Source organism: Bolinopsis microptera, chromosome 5 (assembly GCF_026151205.1).
Source record: "Bolinopsis microptera isolate Bmic1 chromosome 5, MBARI_Bmic_1.0, whole genome shotgun sequence".
In the NCBI taxonomy this organism is placed as follows: Eukaryota; Metazoa; Ctenophora; class Tentaculata; order Lobata; family Bolinopsidae; genus Bolinopsis; species Bolinopsis microptera.
The window spans coordinates 8,581,626-8,605,059 of NC_087076.1; the positions used below are offsets into that span (position 1 = coordinate 8,581,626).

General features: G+C 38.8%; 3 protein-coding genes and 2 non-coding genes across 8 annotated transcripts in view; all 5 read left to right on the forward strand.

Moving 5' to 3' along the window:
- Positions 1–23,434, forward strand: part of LOC134814988 (5'-AMP-activated protein kinase subunit gamma-1-like) — a 52,123-nt gene that overhangs the window by 10,763 nt on the left and 17,926 nt on the right. For 2 of the 4 annotated variants that reach the window (XM_063823383.1, XM_063823385.1), the window contains exons 2-3: positions 22,085–22,160; positions 22,723–22,782. In XM_063823383.1, the coding sequence (XP_063679453.1) occupies positions 22,119–22,160; positions 22,723–22,782 (102 nt within the window). In that variant the 5' untranslated portion in view covers positions 22,085–22,118. The remainder of the gene's footprint in view (positions 1–22,084; positions 22,161–22,722; positions 22,783–23,434) is intronic. The other 2 variants (XM_063823384.1, XM_063823386.1) reach the window with 1 other exon arrangement.
- LOC134815414 (protein transport protein Sec61 subunit gamma-like) lies at positions 2,672–4,155 on the forward strand. The gene is made up of 2 exons (XM_063823949.1): positions 2,672–2,866; positions 3,958–4,155. Exons 1-2 carry the CDS (start codon positions 2,672–2,674, stop codon positions 4,153–4,155), a joined length of 393 nt encoding a protein of 130 aa, XP_063680019.1.
- On the forward strand, positions 9,044–9,154 carry LOC134816200 (U5 spliceosomal RNA). The gene has a single exon (XR_010160385.1). It is a non-coding gene; the product is annotated as a U5 spliceosomal RNA (small nuclear RNA).
- LOC134815416 (dolichyl-diphosphooligosaccharide--protein glycosyltransferase subunit 1-like) lies at positions 12,676–16,331 on the forward strand. The gene is made up of 8 exons (XM_063823950.1): positions 12,676–12,778; positions 13,286–13,388; positions 13,755–13,973; positions 14,115–14,256; positions 15,174–15,293; positions 15,469–15,678; positions 15,807–15,956; positions 16,221–16,331. The coding sequence occupies exons 1-8, from the start codon at positions 12,676–12,678 to the stop codon at positions 16,329–16,331; spliced, it is 1,158 nt and encodes a 385-aa protein (XP_063680020.1).
- Positions 14,365–14,475, forward strand: LOC134816198 (U5 spliceosomal RNA). The gene has a single exon (XR_010160383.1). It is a non-coding gene; the product is annotated as a U5 spliceosomal RNA (small nuclear RNA).

Here is a 23,434-nt window from a genome sequence, read left to right on the forward strand (position 1 = left end):
CAAGTACCACTGCCCATACTCCCTTTATGAGGCTATCAATATTTCAAACCGTGCAACGAGTCTAACAGTTATTCTTCTAAATAAATCAAATACCTTTTTGTTTAATGCAGCCAAGCTTTGGAACACTGTTCATAAAAAAATTTTAACTTCAAGCAATTGTCTAGAAACTTCCATTAACTTGATAAGATTGAGAACGAAAGCACTATTAATACAATCACAGGCTGCTGACTTAAAAGAGACTTGGACTCCAAACAATTTTAAGTTACAGTAATTTAATCTAATTGCAGCAGCACATAATTTAAACTATTGCTATCATTATTGTACTACAGACTGAAAATATCTCAGATCTATTTTGGGCGTTTTTAACAACTTGTAGTTGTAATTCTTAAATATTAGATATCCTAATTTATAACTTTTTAATCAGAGTGAATTAATAATTGATATTTGATAATTTATTTATTTGATAGTTTAGTCTGATATTGATATTAATATTGATTATATTGATATTGTTATTATTGAATGAAGCTAATTCCAGACATAAATAATACTACCTCTATTAACAAAGGGACTTGGAGTATAAACGACCAATTTTGCATAATTGTCTTTCCAACCAAGAATTCAGGAGGCAAGGGTGGGTGCGTAAACTTTATGGTCTGCACTCTCAGATCCTGTATCACCCTGGATTCATTTCGACGTATTTTTGCTAAAAGTATACATATACTTTCTGGTCACTCTCTTGCTACTCCAAGTCCCCTAAGATATATGGTCTAAAGTTTGCACTAGTTATATATATAAAATATGTTTTTGTCTGCTTTAACTGATACTAAATAAAACTGTTGTTTTCTTGAAATTGTTGTTTTCTTCAGCCATCCTCCTCAGTCCTCCTCAGTCCTCATCCTCAGTCCTCCTCCTCCTGGGTCCTCCTCCTCCTCTTCCTCCTCGGTCCTCAGTCCTCCTCCTCCTGGGTCCTCCTCCTCATCCTTCTCATCAGTCCTCCTCCTCCCCAGTCCTCTCCCAGTCCCCCTCCTTCTCCTCCTCCTATTCAGTCCTCCTCCTCCTCCTCCTCCTCAGTTCTCCTCAGTCCTCCTTCTCATTTCTCCTAAGTCCTCCTCCTCCTCTTTCTCCTGAGTCCTCCTCCTGAGTCCTCCTCCTCCTCCCTCTCAGTCATCCTCCTCAGTCATCCTCCTCAGCCATCCTCCCAGCCATCCTCCTCAGCCATCCTCCTCAGTACTCCTCAGTCCTCCTCCTTCTCAGTCATCGTCAGTGCTCCTGAGTCCTCCTCCTCCTCCTGGGTCCTCCTCCTCCTCTTCCTCCTGGGTCCTCCTGGGTCTTCCTGATCCTCCCCAGTCCTCTTGGACTCCTCCCCTCCTCAGTCCTCCTCCTACTTCTCCTCGTCCTCAGTCCTCCTCATCAGTCCTCAACAGTTCTCCTCCTCCCCAGTCCTCCTCCTCCTGGGGCCTTTTCCTGGGTCCTCCTCCTGGGTCCTCCTCCTGATCCTCCTGGGTCCTCCTCCTCCTGGGTCCTCCTTCTCCTCAGTCCTTCTCCTTCTCCTCCTCAGTCCTCTTCCTCCTCTTCCTCCTCCTCCTCCCTCTCAGCCATCCTCCTCAGCCATCCTCCTCAGTCCTCCTCCTTCTCAGTCCTCCTCAGTCCTCCTCCTGAGTCCTCCTCCTCCTCAGTCATCCTCCTCAGTTCTCCTCCTCCTCCTCCTAGGTCCTCCTTCTGGGTCCTCCTCCTCCTCCTCCTCCTGGGTCTTCCTGATCCTTCTCCTCCCTCTCAGTCATCCTCCTCAGTCATCCTCCTCAGTCATCCTCCTCAGTCATCCTCCTCAGTCATCCTCCTCAGTACTCTTCAGTACTCTTCAGTACTCGTCAGTCCTCGAAATGTTTGACCGCTAATGTCCACCAATGTCCGCTAATGTCCACCAATGTCCATCCAAGTCCGCCAATGTCCGTCCCGGTCCGCCAATGTCCGTCCGAGTCCGCCAATGTCCGTCCGAGTCCGCCAATGTCCGTCCGAGTCCGCCAATGTCCGTCCGTGTCCGCCAATGTCCCAAAAAACACGTCCGTTGTCTCATAGAATCCAAAAAGGACAGGACATAGGCGGACATAGACGGGCATGACACCCCCCCTGTATGATAAGCAATTGGGGTGTGACCCTAATTGTCAAGATAGGTCTTATCAAATGGAGTCCAAACTCATCTAGCAGATACGTCAAGCCAAGCTTGGTCACCTGTTATGGTCTTGGGGTTGAGACAGTTGCCCTTCTGTTCAGAATCAGAAAACGATGCATTTTCCCTTCTGTATTCTTGACCGCAGTTGTCTCAGTAAAAATATGTACATAGTTTTAGTGACATTTTTTAAATTGTCCCACTTTCAAACGGCGATTTGATGCCCCCACCTTACGCTCAGGTATTTAATATGGGCTATTATTGGAAATATTGAGTTCAATAGCTTTTATAGAGAATATTAGGAATATATTAGGAATCAGGAAATATCAACAACTGTCTACATGATTTGATTGTGTGTATGATTTTCTATTGCTTTTTCTTCTTTCTTACGAGATTCATTGCCAAGTAATCTTTTATCGCTGCACTGAATTTATTTGGTCTCTTTTTTGTTGAATAATTGTCAACATTATAATATAAAATCAACTTTAAGGAACAAAGTTAAACATGGATCAGATCCTTGGAATGTCCGAGCCCGCCCAGCAGTTCTTCAAAGATTCCTGCCGACTTGTCAAAAGATGCACCAAACCTGATCGTAAAGAGTTTCAGAAGATAGCTGCTGCAACTGCTATTGGATTCTGCATCATGGGCTTCATTGGATTCTTTGTCAAATTGATCCATATCCCCATCAACAACATCATTGTTGGAAGTTAATATCAGTTGCCAGATTAGACTATGGGTATAGATGGTATAAAGGTCCGTTGTACAGTTTTTCTGTACAGTTCTCCCGATTTGTTTTAGCATTATTTCTTATTGAAACAATCATTCCATTCTGTTGTAAACGATAAAATTTTCGTAAACAAGAAAGATCCTGTTTTGACATAAATAGATTGAATTTTATCTACAACTTACCAAACTATTTTATAAATGTACATCAATATTTGGGTAATGTTTGATTGACAATAAAGTTTTCATAATCCCTTCCTTCTATATACCATTTTAAATTCGAAACATTTGCTATTACAGATGAAGACCAGTTAAAAGCTCTATTTAATGGACAGAAACTTGTGTTTTATTATGTTTTATTGTGATTCAATATATTACATTATGACACAATATGTTGACTTATTGAGTATAGTTGTATGCCTAAGCCTGTGCTACCATTGCAAAATGCAAAACTTGGAGACTACAAATGGATAACTGTGTGTTTCTTCCTCAGCCAAATATTAGTTCTGTAGATATGTTTCCTTTGTTAACAAAAAGATCTATTTTGACAAAAAAGTAATTTTCTAGGCCAGTTTATAACTGCTGCCACTAATCCAAGTGCTTTAAATACATCAAAAGACTCAGAGTAGTTTAGGGCAGATTAAACGATTGATCAGTTGCATCATCCAGCAACATAAAAGATCAGTTTTCCTACATAGCTTTTTATACACTATTTTTTCTTAGAAATATTAAATCGAGGTGATCCATTCCATTGCATAATGTTTTGAAATGGTTAACTCAGATCATCAGCTGTTGCCTGGCACTGGTCCAACGACTGGTCGGACATTTGCCAAAACTGAATTGGTTTTAACTTTTAATCTACTAATCCAAAATGCTGACATGGAGCATCATTCCGATTTCATTCTTATTTCCTATAAATTTATTTCCTTTAAATTTCAAATCACTTAATTTAAAACAAAACTGCAAGCTTAATTTTGGGATTCATGACTCCAACTTTTCACTTGCTTATTACCATCAATATGATAACATACAATATATTTTAGTGAACAAAGTTCGACATGGATCAGATTCTTGGAATGTCCGAGCCCGCCCAGCAGTTCTTCAAAGATTCCTGCCGACTAGTCAAAAGATGCACCAAACCTGATCGTAAAGAGTTTCAGAAGATAGCTGCTGCAACTGCTATTGGATTCTGCATCATGGGCTTCATTGGATTCTTCGTCAAATTGATCCATATCCCCATCAACAACATCATTGTCGGAAGTTAAGATCAGTTGCCAGATTGAACGTAGACTATGGGTACAAATGGTATATAGGTACATGTACAGTTTTCTGTACAGTTTCTCACGAGTTGCTGCAAATTTGTTTCCAATCGAAACAATCATTTCTTTCCCTCATCAGTGTTATCAAAATAAACATTCAGTTGTCTTTATGAAATATGTTGTTGCTCTTGTGCACATCATACTAAACTATAATTGTATGCATTCTTTGGTTTCGTGTGATTGACAGTACTACAGTCCCTCTCCCGCTATATACCATTTAAGAAACGATATTTTCGGATTGACAAAGCAATATCAGTTGAAAACTATGTACAAAACTGACTTTTATTTGTGTTGTATTAAGTTTTATAATGATTTATTATTATATTTCATTTGAAAACAAAATGCCGTATTCTTTATTATAATTATCCACTTGACTAAATGCTATCATAAGAATATGGACACGATGAGCACCTTTTAAGAACGAAATATTTAGTTAACCATACATTCAATGGGATTCAATCAAATGTTTGGCTAAACATTTTGTAAACCAAATTTAGTGTGTATCCTTCTTTTAAAAAACGTATTCATTAGGATGAGGCTGTGGGTGTTGGCAGTGTTGGTTGCTGTGGCAACTGCACAGTTGGTGAACAAAAATGTTAACCGAGTTGTGGACCTGACGACCCAAATCGCCAAGGTTAGTAAATGTCAATTAAGTCCAGTTAATGATCTGCAGATTGTTCTTGACAGTCTGTAACTGACAGCTGACTCAGTGGTAGGCCAGGAGGGATAAAGAAAGAACGTTTTGTAAAACTTGTGTTTGTTTCTTAAATTGTTTTGTCTCCAAACCTGCGATCATTTTATAAATAGATTTAAAAATATATCATTAATTTATAACAGATAAGGACCTAATCTGTTATAATTTGTATTTAAGGTGGGGGTAATGCAACGACCATTAATGTCAGTATTTGAGATTTTTCCGAAACTGACATTGTCATTAATGGTCATTAATGGTCATTAATGGTCATTAATGGTCATTAATGGTCATAAGATATCTCAAATTTTGAAATATCTGGCAGTAGCCTTGACTAATTGAGGGGAGAAATCATGTTTCGTACGGAGATCAGCGGCTTAGGTCAATACAGATGAACGGATCAAAACAGCCAGTCAGAGCGAGCTGTCGAAGTTGGAGTACCCGCCAGTATTTTACTTCAACAAAACAGGAGACTTTCCCATGCAGGACATCTGTCATGAGTTGAAAAAACTGGTTAACTGTCTCCATTACCTCAGTACTAGATTCATCATAATGGCCGATTCTGATTCGATCGAAGACACGAAATTCACCCTAAACTGGGGGATGATTCTTAAACTCGCTACGGAAAGTGAAGAATTCAGAGACTCTGTATCCCTTACAACTCTGCAGCACTCTGATAGACAAAACCCGCAGTGTGCTGCAGAGCTAACGACTAAATGGGATGTTCTAAAACAAGCAGGATTTCTGAGCCTCTCGGCCTATCTTAAGGCCGGGTTTTTGCTCCTGGCAGCGTTTTATGACAAATCGCTGACTGTTTCAGAAAGAGCTGAAAATGCGTGGACTGTTTTCACGTTCTTCACTCTGTGGGGAGAACACTCGAAGAAATTAAATACCAGCGAGAACTTCATAACTAGAGAAAGCTTCAAAGACTTAATATCCGCAGCTAACGGACTTGTCTTGTATTTTGTCGACTTGATTTGTAATCACCCCAAAGCACCAGTAGTACCGTGGTTTTTATCGTCTGATCAAAATGAACAACTCTTCGCTCGAATCAGGGTTGGACGGCACTCCGGTAGACGCACACAAATCGACTCTACAAGAGTCCCTGAAGCCATGGGTCGTTACAACCGACTATTAGAGGTGGAGAATACGCTTGATGTTGAATGTGGTACAAGTGTTCATAAAACCGCTCATACCCGGGGGAAGACACTCTTTCGTTCTGAGTGGAGCAAACATCCAGAGAAAAAGATTGCTGTTGATTTTGGAGGTTCGGTCAAGATGAGTAACCTTATAATCCAAAGCTTAAAAAGAGGATCCAAGATTGGAGAGGAACTCTTTGTTTCCTCTTCTAGTCATGGAAGTTCGTATCTTTCAGGTGATAATGGAAATGTTATTTCTGAAAGACGGCGGAGTCTCCAATTTCCACTCTCATATGGTAGTGAACAACAATCAGATGATGAATCAGACCATGAGAGTGAAGACAATTTTTCTGATTATGAGGACGAAGAGCTGGTTGATAGCTCCACTAAGGTCGTGACCAAATATTGTAACCAAGGCAAGACCAACTTTGGTGCGAAAAGCCGAAGGAAAAGATTTTTTGGTCTTGCCTTGGATACAAGTATTGGGTTGTATCGCCCAGTCTGTAAAGGTTTAGCAGAACCAGAGCTATGCAACGCTCAAGAGGTGCAAGTTGGTGGAACAATAACTGGTATACTCATAACAGGCAAGGATGAAAAAAGAAGGCGCACGGTTGTGCAGGGCAAAGTGCTTTCTATATCTGTTAAGACATCTAAAGCATCACAAAGAAAGGGAAATGCTCGGTCGGGAGAGAGAAGACCTGCGGTGGCGATCTGTATTGAGCACGATATGTCTTCCCAGTGTTGGGTGAAGACCCAGGATGGTTCAATAATAAGTTTAGATTGGGAGAACGTTGTTGTTATGGTATAATTGGGTTATATTAGTTGTAATATGTAGTAATATCAGTGTTTGAGAAAGTTGTAAAATTAACTTTTCATCCCCTTCCAAGACGTAAAGTACCGTCTACTTATTGTTAGTTAACTTTAGGTAGGTTCTAAGTGGTCCTCGTGTCCGTCCTTCTTGTTCCAGGAAGTGCGGAAAAAAACATGACCATTAATGTCAGTATTCGAAATTTTAGCAAAACTGACATTGTCATTAATGGTCATTAATGGTCATTAATGGTCATTAATGGTCATTAATGGTCATTAATGGTCATTAATGGTCATTAATGGTCGTTGCATCACCCCCTTTAAGGTATATAACACTATATATTAACACAACACTTACAGGTGACAGCTGAGGTAGAAGTTGAGAACAGTGGAGCAAGTGTTGTTGAGGTGTACGAGGTGGTTGTGGACCCAAGTGCTGTCAAACATCTCTCTTTCGTCTCCGTTAGCGAGCACGGCAACGAGTTACCCGTCACTAAAACTTCTGATGGGTATGTTATATGTATATATATATATTGTACAATATGTATAGTATAATATAATATGTATAGTATTTAAGTGTTCTATTGCGCATATCAGCTAGAAGATTCTCCGCATACCAATACCTTTGACTGGCACTTTACCGCAATCATAGTTTTTACATCTTTATAGAGTCAAAACAATGTGCACTGCAAAATTATAAATAATAATAAATCATGAAGGATACAATCCGTTTTAAGAAATTGAGCAAGTTTTAACAAAATAATATTTCCCAGAGTATACGAGGCGACTCTGTCTTCCTCTCTAAGCAGTGGAGGTAAAACAAGTCTGGTAGTCATGACAACATTTACCCACTCCTTGGAGCCTTATCCTCGTGCTATCAACCAGCCTGACAACCAGCTAGTTCGTTTCCATAGCAACGCTTATTACTACAGCGTATACAACACTGTCGAGCAGTTCTCTAGTAAGTTTCTCATACGTTTGAATGGAAATTGTCTTCAGATTCAGGAATATTGTTGATATTAAAGAGAAGAATCTGGACGTATTCTGATCCTCTTGCCCAATAATTACAAGTTGTTTCAATATGACTTAATTAATAGTTTTAATTTTCAGAGTTTAACCTTGGTTCCAGTAAGATTGAGTCCTTTACCCCTCGCAGCCCCAGCAACAAAGAGAGCCAGACAGTTAAATACGGACCTTACAGTAACATACCTGCTCAAACTAGTGCTAAAGTTACCATTCATTTCGAGAACAACTCCCCTTTCCTTACTGTCACTACTCTAAAGAGGATTGTGGAGGTGAGAGATGATTTAAACTACATAATACTAATTTTCAATAAGCAGATGTTTGGAGTTATGGTCTTATATGGGCACTATCTTGGTAGCTAATATTCGCCATTGATTTGAACAGATAATTTTTCCTGATTTTCACAATTTAGCAATTGACATACATAAACATTATACATATATATAAACTAATTACAACACTACAAATCTATTACATTTATTGAGGATGACTGTAAAGGTATATTCTTATATTTTACCGACATTTGAAGTCAAGGCGTTGTTTTACTGACAGTAGTGGCTGACTAACAATATATATAAATTGTGGGTGGCGTCGTTTGCATATAATAAATACATACATATAAAATATATATACATACATATAATACCAAAAACGTGGATTTAATAGTCAAGTTATGAGAGTGAGATATTAAGCCCCTGTTCCTCAGGTATCACACTGGGGTAACATAGCAGTCGAGGAGCATTACCAACTTGTACACACTGGAGCTAAACTTAAGTCACAATTCTCAAGACTTGACTTCCAGCGTAACCCTATTGGTTAGTAGTAACTTTATCAGTAACTTTATCAGGTTTTCTAAGGAAAAGTTACTTTTAACACATCCGGTTGTGTAGCTTATTCTATGAACAGTCTGATAATGTCACGTGATTTAAATCTGTATTATGATTATGATAAATATTTATAAATTAATGCTGAAATCTAAAAATTACTTATTGTCTAGCGGTTAGCAATTTTCTTTCGTTATGATATGAGTAAGATTTGGATCCAGGTGTATCACATCAATTCGATGATTTTAAGAATTTACGAGTTGAAATTATTTGTGTCAAGTGTGATAAATTTCAAACACAAGGATATATTTTATCCACAATATATAGCCGTGGTTTGTAGATTTGTATGTAGCTTGGTCTCATTGCATCACGAATAAATCTTTCGCCTTTTACTAAAGATTTCCGTGCAGTGGGGCGACATTACAAGCATTTATATTTTTCTGTAGTCCTCTCAGAGGACACACCAATGAATATGGTATCATAGAAAAGGTTAGATTTCCAGATAAACACGGTTAAATACCACGTGTAGGAATTCTCATAGGTGAGGTGTGCCAGCTTCACGCCAGATATTTGTTTCGGGGCTCTACAACATCAATGTCCAAGAACTTGATATCAAATACCATATTATTATATTATATAACTTTATTCAAATCAAAAATAGAACATAAAGAACATCTTGATGACCTGATAAGTCACCAAGAGAAAAATAACACAGAATACACTAAATCATGCTTAACTCTCTCCATGCTTTTCTATCTGTTGCAAAAAGTCTTAAATGGTATAAATCGTCTGTATTTACAAGTCTAAAGTTTCTGTCACTTAAATCGTTCAAAATAGTTTTTAACAAGTTTGACTGGTGTCGTCCGACTCTACCTCTCATCAAACTCTGACTCTCTACAGCAAAATGTAAGGCGAGCTGGGCAGGTGAGTTATTATCACTGCGGAGGATGTGACCGAGCATTCTCCACCGTGCACGAGCAACACGCTCACTTAGTGGAACAACTTCGCAGCGTTTGTATAGAGTCACATTTCGTATGACATTAGGGTAGGTCATGCCGATGATCATACGGAGATGATTCCTGTGGCAGACATCAAGTTTTTGAAGGATTGATTGATTGGGAACTGGGTTTTACTACCCCAGTTAATGTTTACTAAAAATAGATATTGAACAGCAATTTAAAATTGTAAATATACATATAAAAGTATGTATAAAGGCTGCACCAGCTGACTAAGAGTAATGAAACAGCGATCTCTGAACAAGATTCGCCTAAAACCAGATAAATCCCTTGAAAACTATACAGTTTTGTATAAGTGAAATAAAATGGTTAGATCCTTCGACAAAAACTAAGCACACAGAAGACAAATACTCATAGAGCTAAACTTTTTGATTTGCTCACAACACGAAAAATATTTAGAAACTCATTTTTGCCTCTCAAGGCTACAAATCTTCCCTTCACGAATGAAGAGTTTTTTGTCCTTCTCAATACCAGCTCTTCTTTTTAGCTCTAGGACAAGTTCTTTACGCTGAGCTCTTTCTTCTGCTGTACGATCTGGAGCTAGGAACACCCTCTTAAATCTCTCTGTTCCACACAGTTTACTCGACTTCTTCAGTATTTGTTGCACAATCGAAGAACTGGAAAAGGAAACTTTAACCGGTCTTGCAGCTGACGGTGATTTCTTGCCGATTCTACAAGCCTCAACTCGGGGTTTCTCTCCCAATGATTCCAATACTTCAGCGACTTTTGTATTGATCTCCTCATTGACCTCCTCGCATAGCCCAAAGACCATGATGTTCCTACCCAACTCCTCCTCCAAAGCAATTTGCTTGGCAACTGATTTAATGGATTCTGTAGAAATCGCAGCTGAGTTCTCGATACTACCGGATTTCACCACATCGCTAAAACTTTGTTTAACTGAACTGACTTCTTTCTGAACACCCTCAAAAAACTCAGTCTTGAGATGTTCGTTAAACTCTATCGCCTTAGAAAGTCCTTCTTTTGCAGATAATAGTTGCTCCTGTAGTTTTATAACTTGGTCCTGCAGCTGTATCATACCAGACTGATACTGACTAACGTGTACCCTCTGATTTATGATCATGTTATGCTGTCTCTCAATGAGCTGCATGGCTTGCAAAAACTTTGCCGCTAAATCCCCCTTGTTACCAATTTTGTTCACGCTCTCATGATTTAGTTCTTGAACACAATCGACTTTACACTGTTTCACGGTATCAAGTAGGAACTTTTGTCCATCGGTCTCTACTAAGTCAAATTTGAAACGTTCTGCTACTGTCGGCATATCGTTGATCAGTTATACACAGTGTATAGTATCCGTAAAACAAGCTGTAGCTGCGAGTATGAGATAGTTGTTGAGATGATAAGCGCTGCTGATAACAGAGGCTTAAGCGTGTATAACTGCACTGGAGTTGTTTAGATGTTGCCCAACTGTTGCAATTATACATCAGTATTGAAACGACTTGTGCTTCATATATCTTGAGTCGAGTCTTCAAGGGTATACGTCTACCTTGTTCCCAGACTTTTTTGTAGTTCTGAAAAGCAATGTTAGCAAGTATACATCGTCTCTTGACATCTTCGATGCTACACAACTTAGAGCCTAAAGAGATAGATGACCTCCAAGGTTCTCTACCTCTGAGTGTCTCTCCTTTGTTATCAACCTCGTTCTTGCCGGCCAGATAGAAGTGGGTGAACTCGGTTTTTGACTCATTGACAAAAAGATTCCACTCTTCCAATATCTCTTTACATATTGGCAACAAAGACTCCAAATTGCTTTTATCCTCATCAGTAAAATCAACATCATCTGCGTACTCCCACTCGAGGGGTAACAGATTCTCAGCTATGGGAGGGTTAGGTCTTAGATAGGACATAACAGCACGCAGGTGGTAAAGTGCTGCTGCCAGATATAGAGTGAACAAGTTTCCAGACAAACTGTCGCCTTGAAAAGCTCCAATCGTGACAATAAACTCTCCCGATATTGTTGAGTTCACTTTGATCTTCAGTTTAGTATTTGCGAGCAAATACCTTACCAGTCGAATGTCATCCTCACTACAACCAGCATCAGCTAAAATGTCAAGTAATACCGACCTCTTTATGGTATCAAAAGCAGAGGACATGTCAATGCCCATCTTATGAAGAGACCAGCGTTTTTCCTTGACAACTGACACTAGTATTCGCTGGGTCCAAACGATATTTGCACAACTATGGCCAGGTTTATAGGCATTCTGCCAAGGACCAGTGTACTGAGATACTTGCCTTTGGATGCGCTTTAAGACTATCATGGACAATATCTTTCTAGTACCGTTTAGTAGGCAAAGTGGGCGCAAACTCTTAGGGGGGCCTAGTGGCTTTCCAGGTTTTTGGAGCGGAGTAAGGTATCCCTCTGTGAAAGAAGGTACATGTTCATGGAGCTCAAAGGATCGATTAGTAAGTTGTGCAAATGTGGAAAAAAAGATTTCAGGAGAGTGTTTGAGGAACTCGTTTGGGATCCCATCTGGTCCAACAGCTTTACCGTTCTTGAGTTTCTTGGCCGCAAGCTCAACTTCAAACGCTGTAATGGGGTTTTGAAGGGGCCTAGGGTTACCTGTGAACGGTTCTAGTGGTGGTTCACTGTCAGGTCCAGTGTAGTGTTCTTCAAAGTACTGGCGAATGATTTCAGCCTTGTCTCGTTCATTATCTACCAGTTGGTTGTCAGTGTTGAAAACAGACACAGAGCCTGCACCCGTTTTCTGTTTGCCTGATAGTTGACGAGCAGCTTCAAACATTCTCCGTCCTTCGTCTATGGTGGCTATAGAGTCAGCTAGGCTGTTTGCTAACTCAACTCTCAATGTTTTCAACCGTTTAGTAATGTCGTTTGAGAGCCTGTTGATTTTAGCTCTGAGAGCTGTCCTGTCTCTGTATTCGTTGTTATTCAGTTGTTGTAAAAGTTGTTTTCTTTCTTCAGACATGCTAACAACTTGACTGTCAGAGGAATGATTCCTCTTTCGCTGTGGCTCGCGAAAACCCACAGTGGAAACAGCAGCTTCTTTAACTACACCAAAAAGCATATCAAATTGCTGTTCCGTGTTATTGGAGGTAAAGTCAGGATCTGATACCGTTTGCTCAAGTTTCTGATGAAGTTCTTGCTGATATTGTTGTTGAGCTTGTTTGCTTCCAATCAAGGTTGTTGTGTTATAACTCTTCTGAAATGCTCTGCTCTCCCTGTACAAATTGAAGCGCTGCGAAAAATCTGCCTTGGCAACAACAAGTTTGTGGTCACTGCGGTGCTTTGTACCTGCATATGACCTGGCATCAGTTAGCAGTGCCTTGCTTCTGGACTTGCAGAGTATGAAGTCAATCTGTTGGAAATAAGGTTTACTTTTCCTGGTTGCTCGATCCCGAATCCAACCAGTCCGTGTGGTAATGTGTCTGCTGCTATGGGAGAATGAAGTGTTGAAAAGAAACTGTCGTCTAATTAGGTCTTGCGAGTGTGGCAACTAAAATACACCGCAATATCAAGCGGGCAGGGTGTTATTTTCAGTGATATCCGATACCAACTTCATTGTACAGCATTAACGATGTATTGTAATGTTTCATTTACAGGTGCCCCAACTGCTGTGAAATCCTTCAGAACTGTACTGCCCGCTTCTTCTAAGAATGTTTACTACCGGGACGACATTGGCAACATTTCCACCAGTAATCTTAGGTTTGTTCCTATTTACAAGCGACATTTGAGTGATGAGTATTTATGTTACCCCTATTTTTCTTGACGTTTCCAAAGTTCAGTTTACAAAATCAAATGATTGTCACTCTTTATTAAACTATTAGACGTCTTCTCATATATCTATACTGTATATCGAAGAGTTCTGAAACCTGAACTGGGTCAGCCAGACTAGTTTAGGATTGCTCCTAGCTGAAAATATGACGTGTTAAAAACCAGGCAGTCACTTACTTTACACTAGTTAGGGTAATGTAACCCAATTCCAATTACATCAGTGGTCATAAAAACTATCGCAATATTCCAGCAATAAGAAAACATATAATTCGACTCTGACCATTTTTAACTTTTCAGAGAGACAGAGGACGCAAACGAGCTGGAGATCAGGCCACGTTTCCCTCTGTTTGGAGGATGGCAGACAAAATACTATATCGGTTACAGTGTCCCTAGCTACGAGATGTTGTCTCACAGCGGGCAGAACTATAAGTTAGAGTTTCCTTTTGTGGATCACAGTTACGATAACCTCGTTATTGATGAGGCTGAAGTCAGTGTTATTCTACCAGAGGGTGCTAGGTCAGTGACATTGGTTCTCAGAACATTTGCTTCTTTTTTACAGATTCGATAGTAAAATTCGAATGTTCTGTTCCTTCACTTTGGGCGATTGAATAAGATACAAATATTATAGTGCACTTTTAGTGACATTGGAACTTTCAGTGAATTTGAGATAGTGTACCCCAACTATGAAATAGTCCGTGAAGCTGACGGTAAAGTTAAGACATATCTAGATACCTTTGGCAGACCAGTCCTTACTTTTAAAGCTAAAAACTTGGAGGAGAATCACATAAAGAATATTGAGGTGAGTTGGTGTTATTTGATTCTAAAGTTTTGAAAACTTGTATACGATATCAAACACAAGAATATATTTCGAACAGAATGTATGGTCTCTGTTTTCAGATAAGAAGGCAGCTTGGTCTCATTGCATCACGAATAAATCTTTCGCCTTTTACTAAAGATTTCCGTGCAGTGGGGCAACATTACAAGCATTTATATTTTTCTGTAGTCCTCTCAGAGGACACACCTTTAAAATGACTTAACATTGAGTTTCGCGAGTGTACGTAATTTGCGGTAACTGCAATCCACCCTTCATTTGTGCATAAGAAAGCAGCAACCATTGTGGAACAAACTTACTTTCTTTCAAATCTTTCATCGCAATTCTCAAGCTAATCGTGAAGTTGGAACTCCAAGGTTTCCTCGAATCTATCTCGACAATAACAAAGGGGATTCGACTTACCCATTTGGTAGACAAGTTTGCGCTTGATAAAGAGATATATCGGCCCTGTCAACTGAAATATGCAGTGAATGATGTTCAGCTCAACATTAACTCTCTAGTTATCTTATCTGAATTATAAAATGCAAGTCGGGTTACATCTGTCTCCGCTTGGGTTCGATGTGACGAGATAAAGGAACAGTGGAACACGTCACAACAAAATACTGGAACCACCGCTGCTCTGCCCCACGTCACAATTTTGCGCGTTTGCATTGTTATTTGGAACGCGCGGCTCTTTGAATGAGTGTCGGGATATATTTTAAGTTCAGAAAAGGGAAATTTACGTGTCACAAAATGGCGCGCATTATTATACACCTGAACTAAATACGATAAGTAACGTTAACGTGACGTAGATTCTAGGAAAAATATCATAAGTCCATTTTATAATGGGCTGAATTCCAAGTCTTGAAGTTTTGACTGTCACAACTCACATTATATTATTTCAGATCTACTACAAGTTCAATCCAATAATGTTGCTGCAAGAGCCTCTGCTCGTGGTCATTGCCTTCATGGTTATATTCGCTAGTGTTATCATTATCGTTCGACTGGACTTCTCTATATCTGTGGTAGGTGTTTATGTATTGTGTCACATTCAGTTTCACAACTAAGATATAGATATTTTCCTCATGAGTACACATTTGTAATCATTTTAAGAACTAAAGACAGTTCACAAAATTGACAATGTACTCAATCAATCCAAATTTATCTGGTGACATGGTTGAACATTTTCAATTTCAACAGGACGAGAACAAAGAGGCTCGACAGAGGGTTGCTTATCTAGTAGAGGAATTATTCGCCACCACCGGAAAAGTAAAGAGCAGCGTTTCGGATGAAACCTGTGAACTGTTGGCCGCCGTGAAAGCCAAGAAAGACGGCAAACACTTTAAGAACGTCAAGAAGGAGATTGATGCAGTGTACAAAACTTTGACCGACGAGGCCACGGCTGTTTGCGTAAGTTTTTCAACTATTGAAGGTTATCGTTAGATTTAGCGATAGATTTAAATATAAAATAGGCACTGCTGTGTATGATCAAATACGTACATCTCAGTGCGGATTTAAAGACTTAATATTAATCCCAGAGAGATAAAGCTCCTCAAATAACCATCATTATCTTCCAGAAGAAGATTGTCACTCTATCTCCTTCCCTGTCGGACAGAGTCGCTGATTTTACTCGTCGTGAGGGAGACAGAAAAGCCCTGCTTGCTAGTATTTCCGGTCTTGCCGAAAAGGTGGGACTCACAGATAATTTGTCTGCAGTTATTCTCAAGTTGTTTTCACGACTTGTTCTAGTTCATTTACATTCTTTCGCATAGACTCGACCAATGTACCAATAATACCAATAATACCATATCGACCCCCAGTTTTTTATTTCCTTTCATGCGTAACTTTACCAATAATTACGACCGTATACAGCACTTTGACCGAAATATTTCCTTGGCTTAAATTGAAGATAAGAATGTACCTTCTCTCAGAATAATAATCCATCTCTTCAGGTATTGGGAGATAAGATTAGTAAGACGACTTGCACCGAGCAAGAAAATAACCTCCTGGCTAAGCTGTACGCCGCTCAAACCGCTATTGAGGACTCTCTCGCCGCTTTATAACTTATTATACACCTTAAATTATAATGACCTTGTCATATCCATTATGATATAATTAAAGTAACGCTTTTAATGTGCTGAAGATATTTGTTTAACAGACTCGGTAGCGATTGTTCGATTTGCTGTGCGTTTGGTTAGGTTGAAGTATGACAGATCATGAATATTGGAAAGTTCACAAATATTGTCATTTACAGTCTCCACAGGATGTGTCCAGGTGATAATTTGCCACCGAGTGGGTTCAAAAATTTACTATGTCACCAATATGTTGTTGTGAAACCTTTTTAATCTAAATCTATGAACTTAAAGACAAATTGGGTAGCTGAATCTAAAACCTGTGCCCTCTACAATGTGTATCTGTGTGAGATGATGTTTGTGAACGTTTCGGTATAGTGAGTGTTTGGGCTCGTGCTCGTTTTATTTTATACAAAATTATTTTTGTGAGCAATGCAAATTATTTTATGACAACTATGTTGTGTTTGTTTTCATACTTATATTTATTGCTTTTGAAAGTTGATCAGAGATGATTTGCCTCTAAAGATTAGAGCAGTCTTTAAATGTGTGAGGCTTTACAATTTTACGTTTGATACTCGAGTCTTGGATCTTTTCACAAACCTTTGATTTTGTAAGTGTGAGAATTAGTGAGTGTTAAAAACATTGAGCATAGAACCACATTTCATTATCATTCATTATGTAGGAATGAAAATAACTTAAATGAAATATTCATATATTTGATTTTCAAGTTGCTCCAAATACTAAAACCGCTCGAGTGCTTCTTGTCTTTTTAATCTCATCTAAAACCTACAAGCTGCATATGTTCCAAAGAACGTTCAACAGCATTTTAATCAACGGAGAGCTAGTCACGTGACACACTAACTCTGTAGATAAGTTGTCACTCCTCTAACAAACAAGACCTGACTTGACCGGTTAAGAAGATTGACTTAACAAGCAGATAATCCACCTTCCCTTGAACAGTCTCTGTGGGGTTCTGTGAAATATCCCGTCACGTGGGGTTGTCATGTGATACGAGCTGTGAACGTGGTGTCACGTGTCCGCTTACTGTGGGCCGTTGTGCTGCAGTGAAAGTTGCTGTGGGAGATTTTTGTGCGATTCTAGGTTTTGTAGACGCGGTATGAGCAGAATGCCTACTTCTAGTACATATCGGACACTCGAAAAATGCCGAACGTGCAAGAAAGATTTCTCCAATGTCTGGCTTTCTTCAAATCTATGTTGCAGAGTGAGTCGTTGGATTAGTCATGTAGGATGTACCCAGCATATTGTTCATGAAAGCGACCACAGACCAGTCACTTTCCTTTTCTTCTGGTATTCTAATGTTTGTGTTGCGTATGCTCTTGTTGACTGCTGTGTAACCCTTTCTCCTGCAGCTTGAGAACAGTATTCTTCCTAAAATCTTACTGGAGCATCCTCCGAACAAGACACGCAAAGCTCGACACTTTGTTGCTCACAATTCTCTTAGTCCCTGGTACACCATGCAGGTTTGTGCTCGGCTCGATAAAAATAAATCTTAATTAGAAGAAATTTAGTTTACTGAACACGATGGTATTGATAGAATAAATTAGTAAATTGCACTATTGAGTGTCGGCAGTCATGTGATTCTGCCGTGCGGCTTAATTAAAGCCCCGCCGTGAATAAAACCCTCCCCGTTGCCCGAATAGAACTGTCATGCATCATGTGTACTTTCAACTTCGTCTTTACTGTTTACGCTGTGCACTGTCCGTCGCCGAAACGGTCATTATCGAGAATAATAATGAGGCGTTAGTTATGAAATGACTGGGACCGCCAGAGCGAGAAATGTAACTACCGGTTACACTGTAATCTTTATTTTCAGGAAGATCGCTGTGGATATGGATTCTCTTGGCACCGAACCAACAAACGACGCAAGCATGGTATAAAGCCAGCAGTTGTTTCACCTTGGTAACATTGCAACGCTCTAATGGTACTGTCAGCGTGTCCACGCTAATGTGTGCCCCTGCTATTATACGAATCCTGTTGTCTAACTAACACTAACAGCCAATAAATAATACACATATTTAAGCTAAATGAGTAAACCATGTGTTGTATCATGTATAAAAAACGTATGATCAATGATGTATGAGCAAATAAAAAGTAAAACGGTTGGGGAGCTAAACAAATCAATACTAATTATAATACACAACATACTTTTATGTTTAAACGCAAGATTGAAACATTAAACATTAAATGTGAAAATTAATTGAGATTGTTGTTAACGGGTGATACTCGTAAAATATCTGTTCTATATATAAGGACCGTCAGGACAGGACCGTCGACGAGTCCAACTCGGCGCGCGTCCTGGTAGGTTATAAACCTACAAGATTGTTGAGTTTGAGGTGATCATTACCATTGTTTGTTAGATTTTGAAAATATTGGTATCGATAATAATTGTAATTTGATCTAATATACTATCATTATAATTGTTATATTTATACAGATAACAAATTTTTAAGTTCATTGTTGTGAGTTGTCAATGTTGTGTATCAATGATCAACGCAATCCTAATTCCTAAACAGTTTTTATTTTCTGTGGTGAATTGCGAATACAGAATAGTATGCTAACTTAACCATAAACGGGTGATACTCGTAAAATATTTTTAATTTTTCCAAATATATAATAATCCAAGACGGTCGACGAGTCCAATTAGGTGTGTGACTGCGCCTCACGTTTTTGGTCTTGGTAGGTTTGATATGAGGTTTTACTTGACGGATCTTACTCGTCTAAATTTCTTCGAAGTAGCCGCGAGATCGAACTATCAATAATAATTCTACCTTTGTAGTTTGCAAAACATTGTTCTGCCTTTTCAAAGGATTAAAATCGTCAATCAAGCCGGGTCAGCCTATTAGTATTAGTAATACACATTCAAGTAGCGCGCGCCGCTTTCTTCTCGAAATGCCCGATGGCACGTGCTACGAAGTAGCGCGCGCCGGGCCAGACCATTAACAATGGTTAAGCGTTTTACTACACCTACAAACAACAAAATAATATGTAGTTGACGGTAATCGTGGTGCAGCTTACATTTGTAAATGCTGATTTCGATTTTAATGGCAAATATTAAAAGTTATTAAGTGCACATATTGATATTTGTACTTCAAATTTTTATATTATCTTCAAAATTACTTTAAAACCAAAACTAGCTCGAATCCCAAATCATGGACAACCCAAATATCGTTGAACAAGCCTGTCACATGCGCGCGTATGGAAATGGTTATTTGCTCATAACTTACTGGGCCGGGCCGCGCTCAGCCTGTCATTCCGCCAAATCTTTTTTGTTTATGAACATAATAGCCTGGGGTCCCCAGGTAACTCATAACTTGTCAAGAAATGATTTTCATGCTGTGTAATTAGGTACCGGTAGTGCGCCATCGACAGTGAGCCGCGCGTGCCGACTGTAGGATGGTTTTTTAGCGCTAATTTCGGCCAGCACAAAATTATTGAAACAAATGCGTATTGAGTAACCTTCCCTTGATCCAATTTTAACAAAAATTGGTAAGCTTACTCATAGACTTACAAAGAAAGTGTGTCCGAAAAATTTAAAGCATATCCAACCATCAAACATTATGTTACAGCTAAAAGCAGTGCATTTTACCCCATTTTGTCCCATTTTCATCAAATTATAAATATCAACTCCGATATCCACCAAATCTTTCGGACAGTTTGGGGCCGTTCACATATTACGTAATCAATATTTTGGCAATTTTTACCCCCCTCCGTACTCATCAACCGTAATCAAAACCGAACCCCCTAGTATCACGTCGTGACCTTAATTCACGATGTCAATCCTTCCTATACGATGTCAATCTTTCCTATACTAGCTCGGCGAGGCCCAATGGTGCATATCATCTCGCCGATCTGTGGTTGCGAGAATATGCGCGGCGCGGCCCAGTAGTGCATCGCGCTACAAGTCGTGACCCCACGGTCGTTTCCCCTGTATGCTGTAGAGTTTCTACGATACAGTGGGAGCCGCGCACTCGTGCGCGGCGGGTCATACAGCGTATGACAAGAACCCCCCGTACCCTATATTACGTAATCAAGGTTTGACCCCCGTAATCACAAATAAAGACTAAATTTGTTTAGTTCCCAAGCATGAAGACAATACCCGCTGTAAAAGCTGCTTTGAAAGAGCTATTTGTTCTTAAACGTATATGGTATAGCTATTGTGTAATTTTGTCGTTGATTTAATTTTATGACTGATTTAATTTTATTACTGATTTATTTTTATTACTATCTATTACATGTTCATGTTAAGCCATTTATTCATTAAAAGCTATCACAACGGATTAATGAATGAAATAATCGCAAAGCACTTGACCATTGTTAATGATCTGGCCCAGCGCGCGCCACTTCCTAGCACGTGCCATCGGGCCATAACATTTCGGGCCATAAAATTTCGAGAAGAAAGCGGCGCGCGCTACTTCGAAGAAATTTAGACGAGTAACATCCGTCAACAAAGCATTTACTAAACAAAAACGTTTGATTACATAATTAACAAAAATTGTCCAATTGGTATTTCGAAAATCGGTAAAAAATTAAAATTTTGATTACGTAATCAACGACTAAACCCCCACCCCCCCGTAATCAACCGTAAGCATTTGAAATCCCCCCTCGGCTGATTACGTAATATGTGAACGATTGTAAGGTCTTCACCAATTTTCAGAATGATCTCATTCAAGGAACCGAAGATATGATCGACCATTGTTAATGATCTGGCCCGGCCACCGCTACTTAGTAGCACTTGCCATCGTAATATGTCAACGACCCCTTACTACTCAATAAAAGTTGAGCGCTGCAACAAAATTAAAATTTAATTTATTTTTCACTGTGATGATTTGGTAGTTTTTAGTTTGACTATTTATTTCAAAAGCAACTTGAATGTGAATTTAAGTATTAAAATTGTTTCTAATGCTTAAGCTTATATTCCTTCACTACGTCAGATATTTCCTCCATTTTTCCCTGTCCTGCGTTCGTTAGTGCTTACAGTTCCTCCTTAAGATTATGTTTCGAACTTTTCTCAGTTGCATACACTGATTGATTAATTCGGTCAGCCTCGTTCAGTTGTACTCCAATTTTGACTTATTATGGGGTTCTCAAGAAGGTTTTTGGGGGCCGGCAATTGTTTCTGATGTTTCTTGGTGGTTCCCAGGAATAAATCTTGACAAATGAAGAGATTGTTACAGTAACCAAAAATACGAAACTTAAAAATTTCGACTGCAACCCCATTTTTGATGTATTGATTGAAATGAGTTGCTGGAGCTCTTGAATCGTTTAAATATTCGTCTTATCAAGATTGGTGTAATATTGAAAATATTACTAGCACATAATTTGAATACACCAACTTTAACTATGAAGGTTGTTGTCAAACATCAAGTGAGTACTAAGTAATTCAATGATTGATTTTGGGGTGAGCTGACGATTAAGCAGCCCCAGGGTCACCTCAGCCTGCGCCTGGTGATCGGGAAACTGTGATAAACGGTGAAAAGAGTAGGAGACCTGTACAATAATACACAATATGTCATGTGGTAGTAAAACAAATATTTTATTTTATATCCATAATTAATGGACAGTTAGTTCAATTATTTATGTTACCATTTCAAAGATGTGTTTATATGAATAATGCTGCTAAATTTTAATACAATATTCTGAAATAGGAATTTTAACATTATGACATCAAGGTGTTAGCTAAAGCTCCAATATTGTGAAAGATAACTAAATTATCTATTCTCCAGCTATGTAGTTGATCTGCGAGGGAGGCTTTGTGACATGGCTGAAGGAGGACCTCTGCCTGATGACAATGGTTTCACAGTAAGACAATACAGATTCACTACTTATACTTATTGCTCATTTTGTGTGAAAATAAACTTTATAAAATCTATATCAACTTTTTTCCAGCATTTCTTAACTGCCAGTTGCAGTAGAATGTGACATGGTTGCTCCAAACCTTGATCTTTTCCTCCATAAAATGGCGGTGAAATGTATCACTGAGAAAGACACTTTATAAATAACAGACTTCAATAATTCAAAATTGAAATGATCACCTCATTACATGTTTTTTTCTTCAACTTGATATATTATCACATTGTACATTTTAAAAACAGCGTGATCTAATGTTACAGTATAAGGCTAAATAGTTGACATGCACCTATGGCTATACATTGAACTAATTTAATATTGGTTGAAAGAAAGTCATGTGATATGAATGACAGCTTGGAGTTCGAGTTGTGCCATTCTGCTGCCAGATCTCTATTTACTGTATATCCCCAATGTCAACTGTTTTGCCGGGTACAGTTAAATTAAGGCCCGGCCACTTTGTTAGAACTTTTGTCAAGACCAAACAAACGTGATGTAATTGAATATACACACACAGGTCCCGGACAACCCAGTTTTGTTTGGTCACTTGGAACTGAGACATGAGGCCGAGGGTGATGTAGGGTTAATTGTCTTTAGCTGTGTCATATTGGTTTTCGATGACTGCATTTTTGGCTTATGCATGATTTCAATTTTTAACATCTTTATTAGCATGCATTAGTTTTGTTTAGTGTTAGTTATGGTAAAAATAGATTGCAAAGCATTTCAAGTGCTAGTTATCATGTGTTGAGGCAAAATTTGTTGGTATTTTTCTTTGATTTTATTTTCTTTGATTCTATGTTACATAAGCTAAAACAATCTTTGAAAAACATTGTTACCGGATATTTTCAAGTCTTTAAGCTGTGTACATGTGATACAAGGTGATGCACAGAGCCTTTCGTAATTATTAACAAAACAGTTAGTTCATATAATCATTATCATCATATGGTTAATCAAACTATATCCATCAAAGTTGGTCGAATGTGTGGTAGAAACTTGAAAAGGAGATCTATGTTAGATTTACATAAACCATGCAGCTGATTCAGCATTGACAGTTATCACAATTCCCATTTCCCAACCATAAATAACAACAGCTTCTGCAAGGTATACAGATAGTGATTTAAAAGAAGAAATTTTGTAATGGAATTGATTCGAATTTGCGTACACAAACACTATCCGAGCACATTATAAACTATTATTCATCATCACTGCAGTCTGCAAATATATTAAAT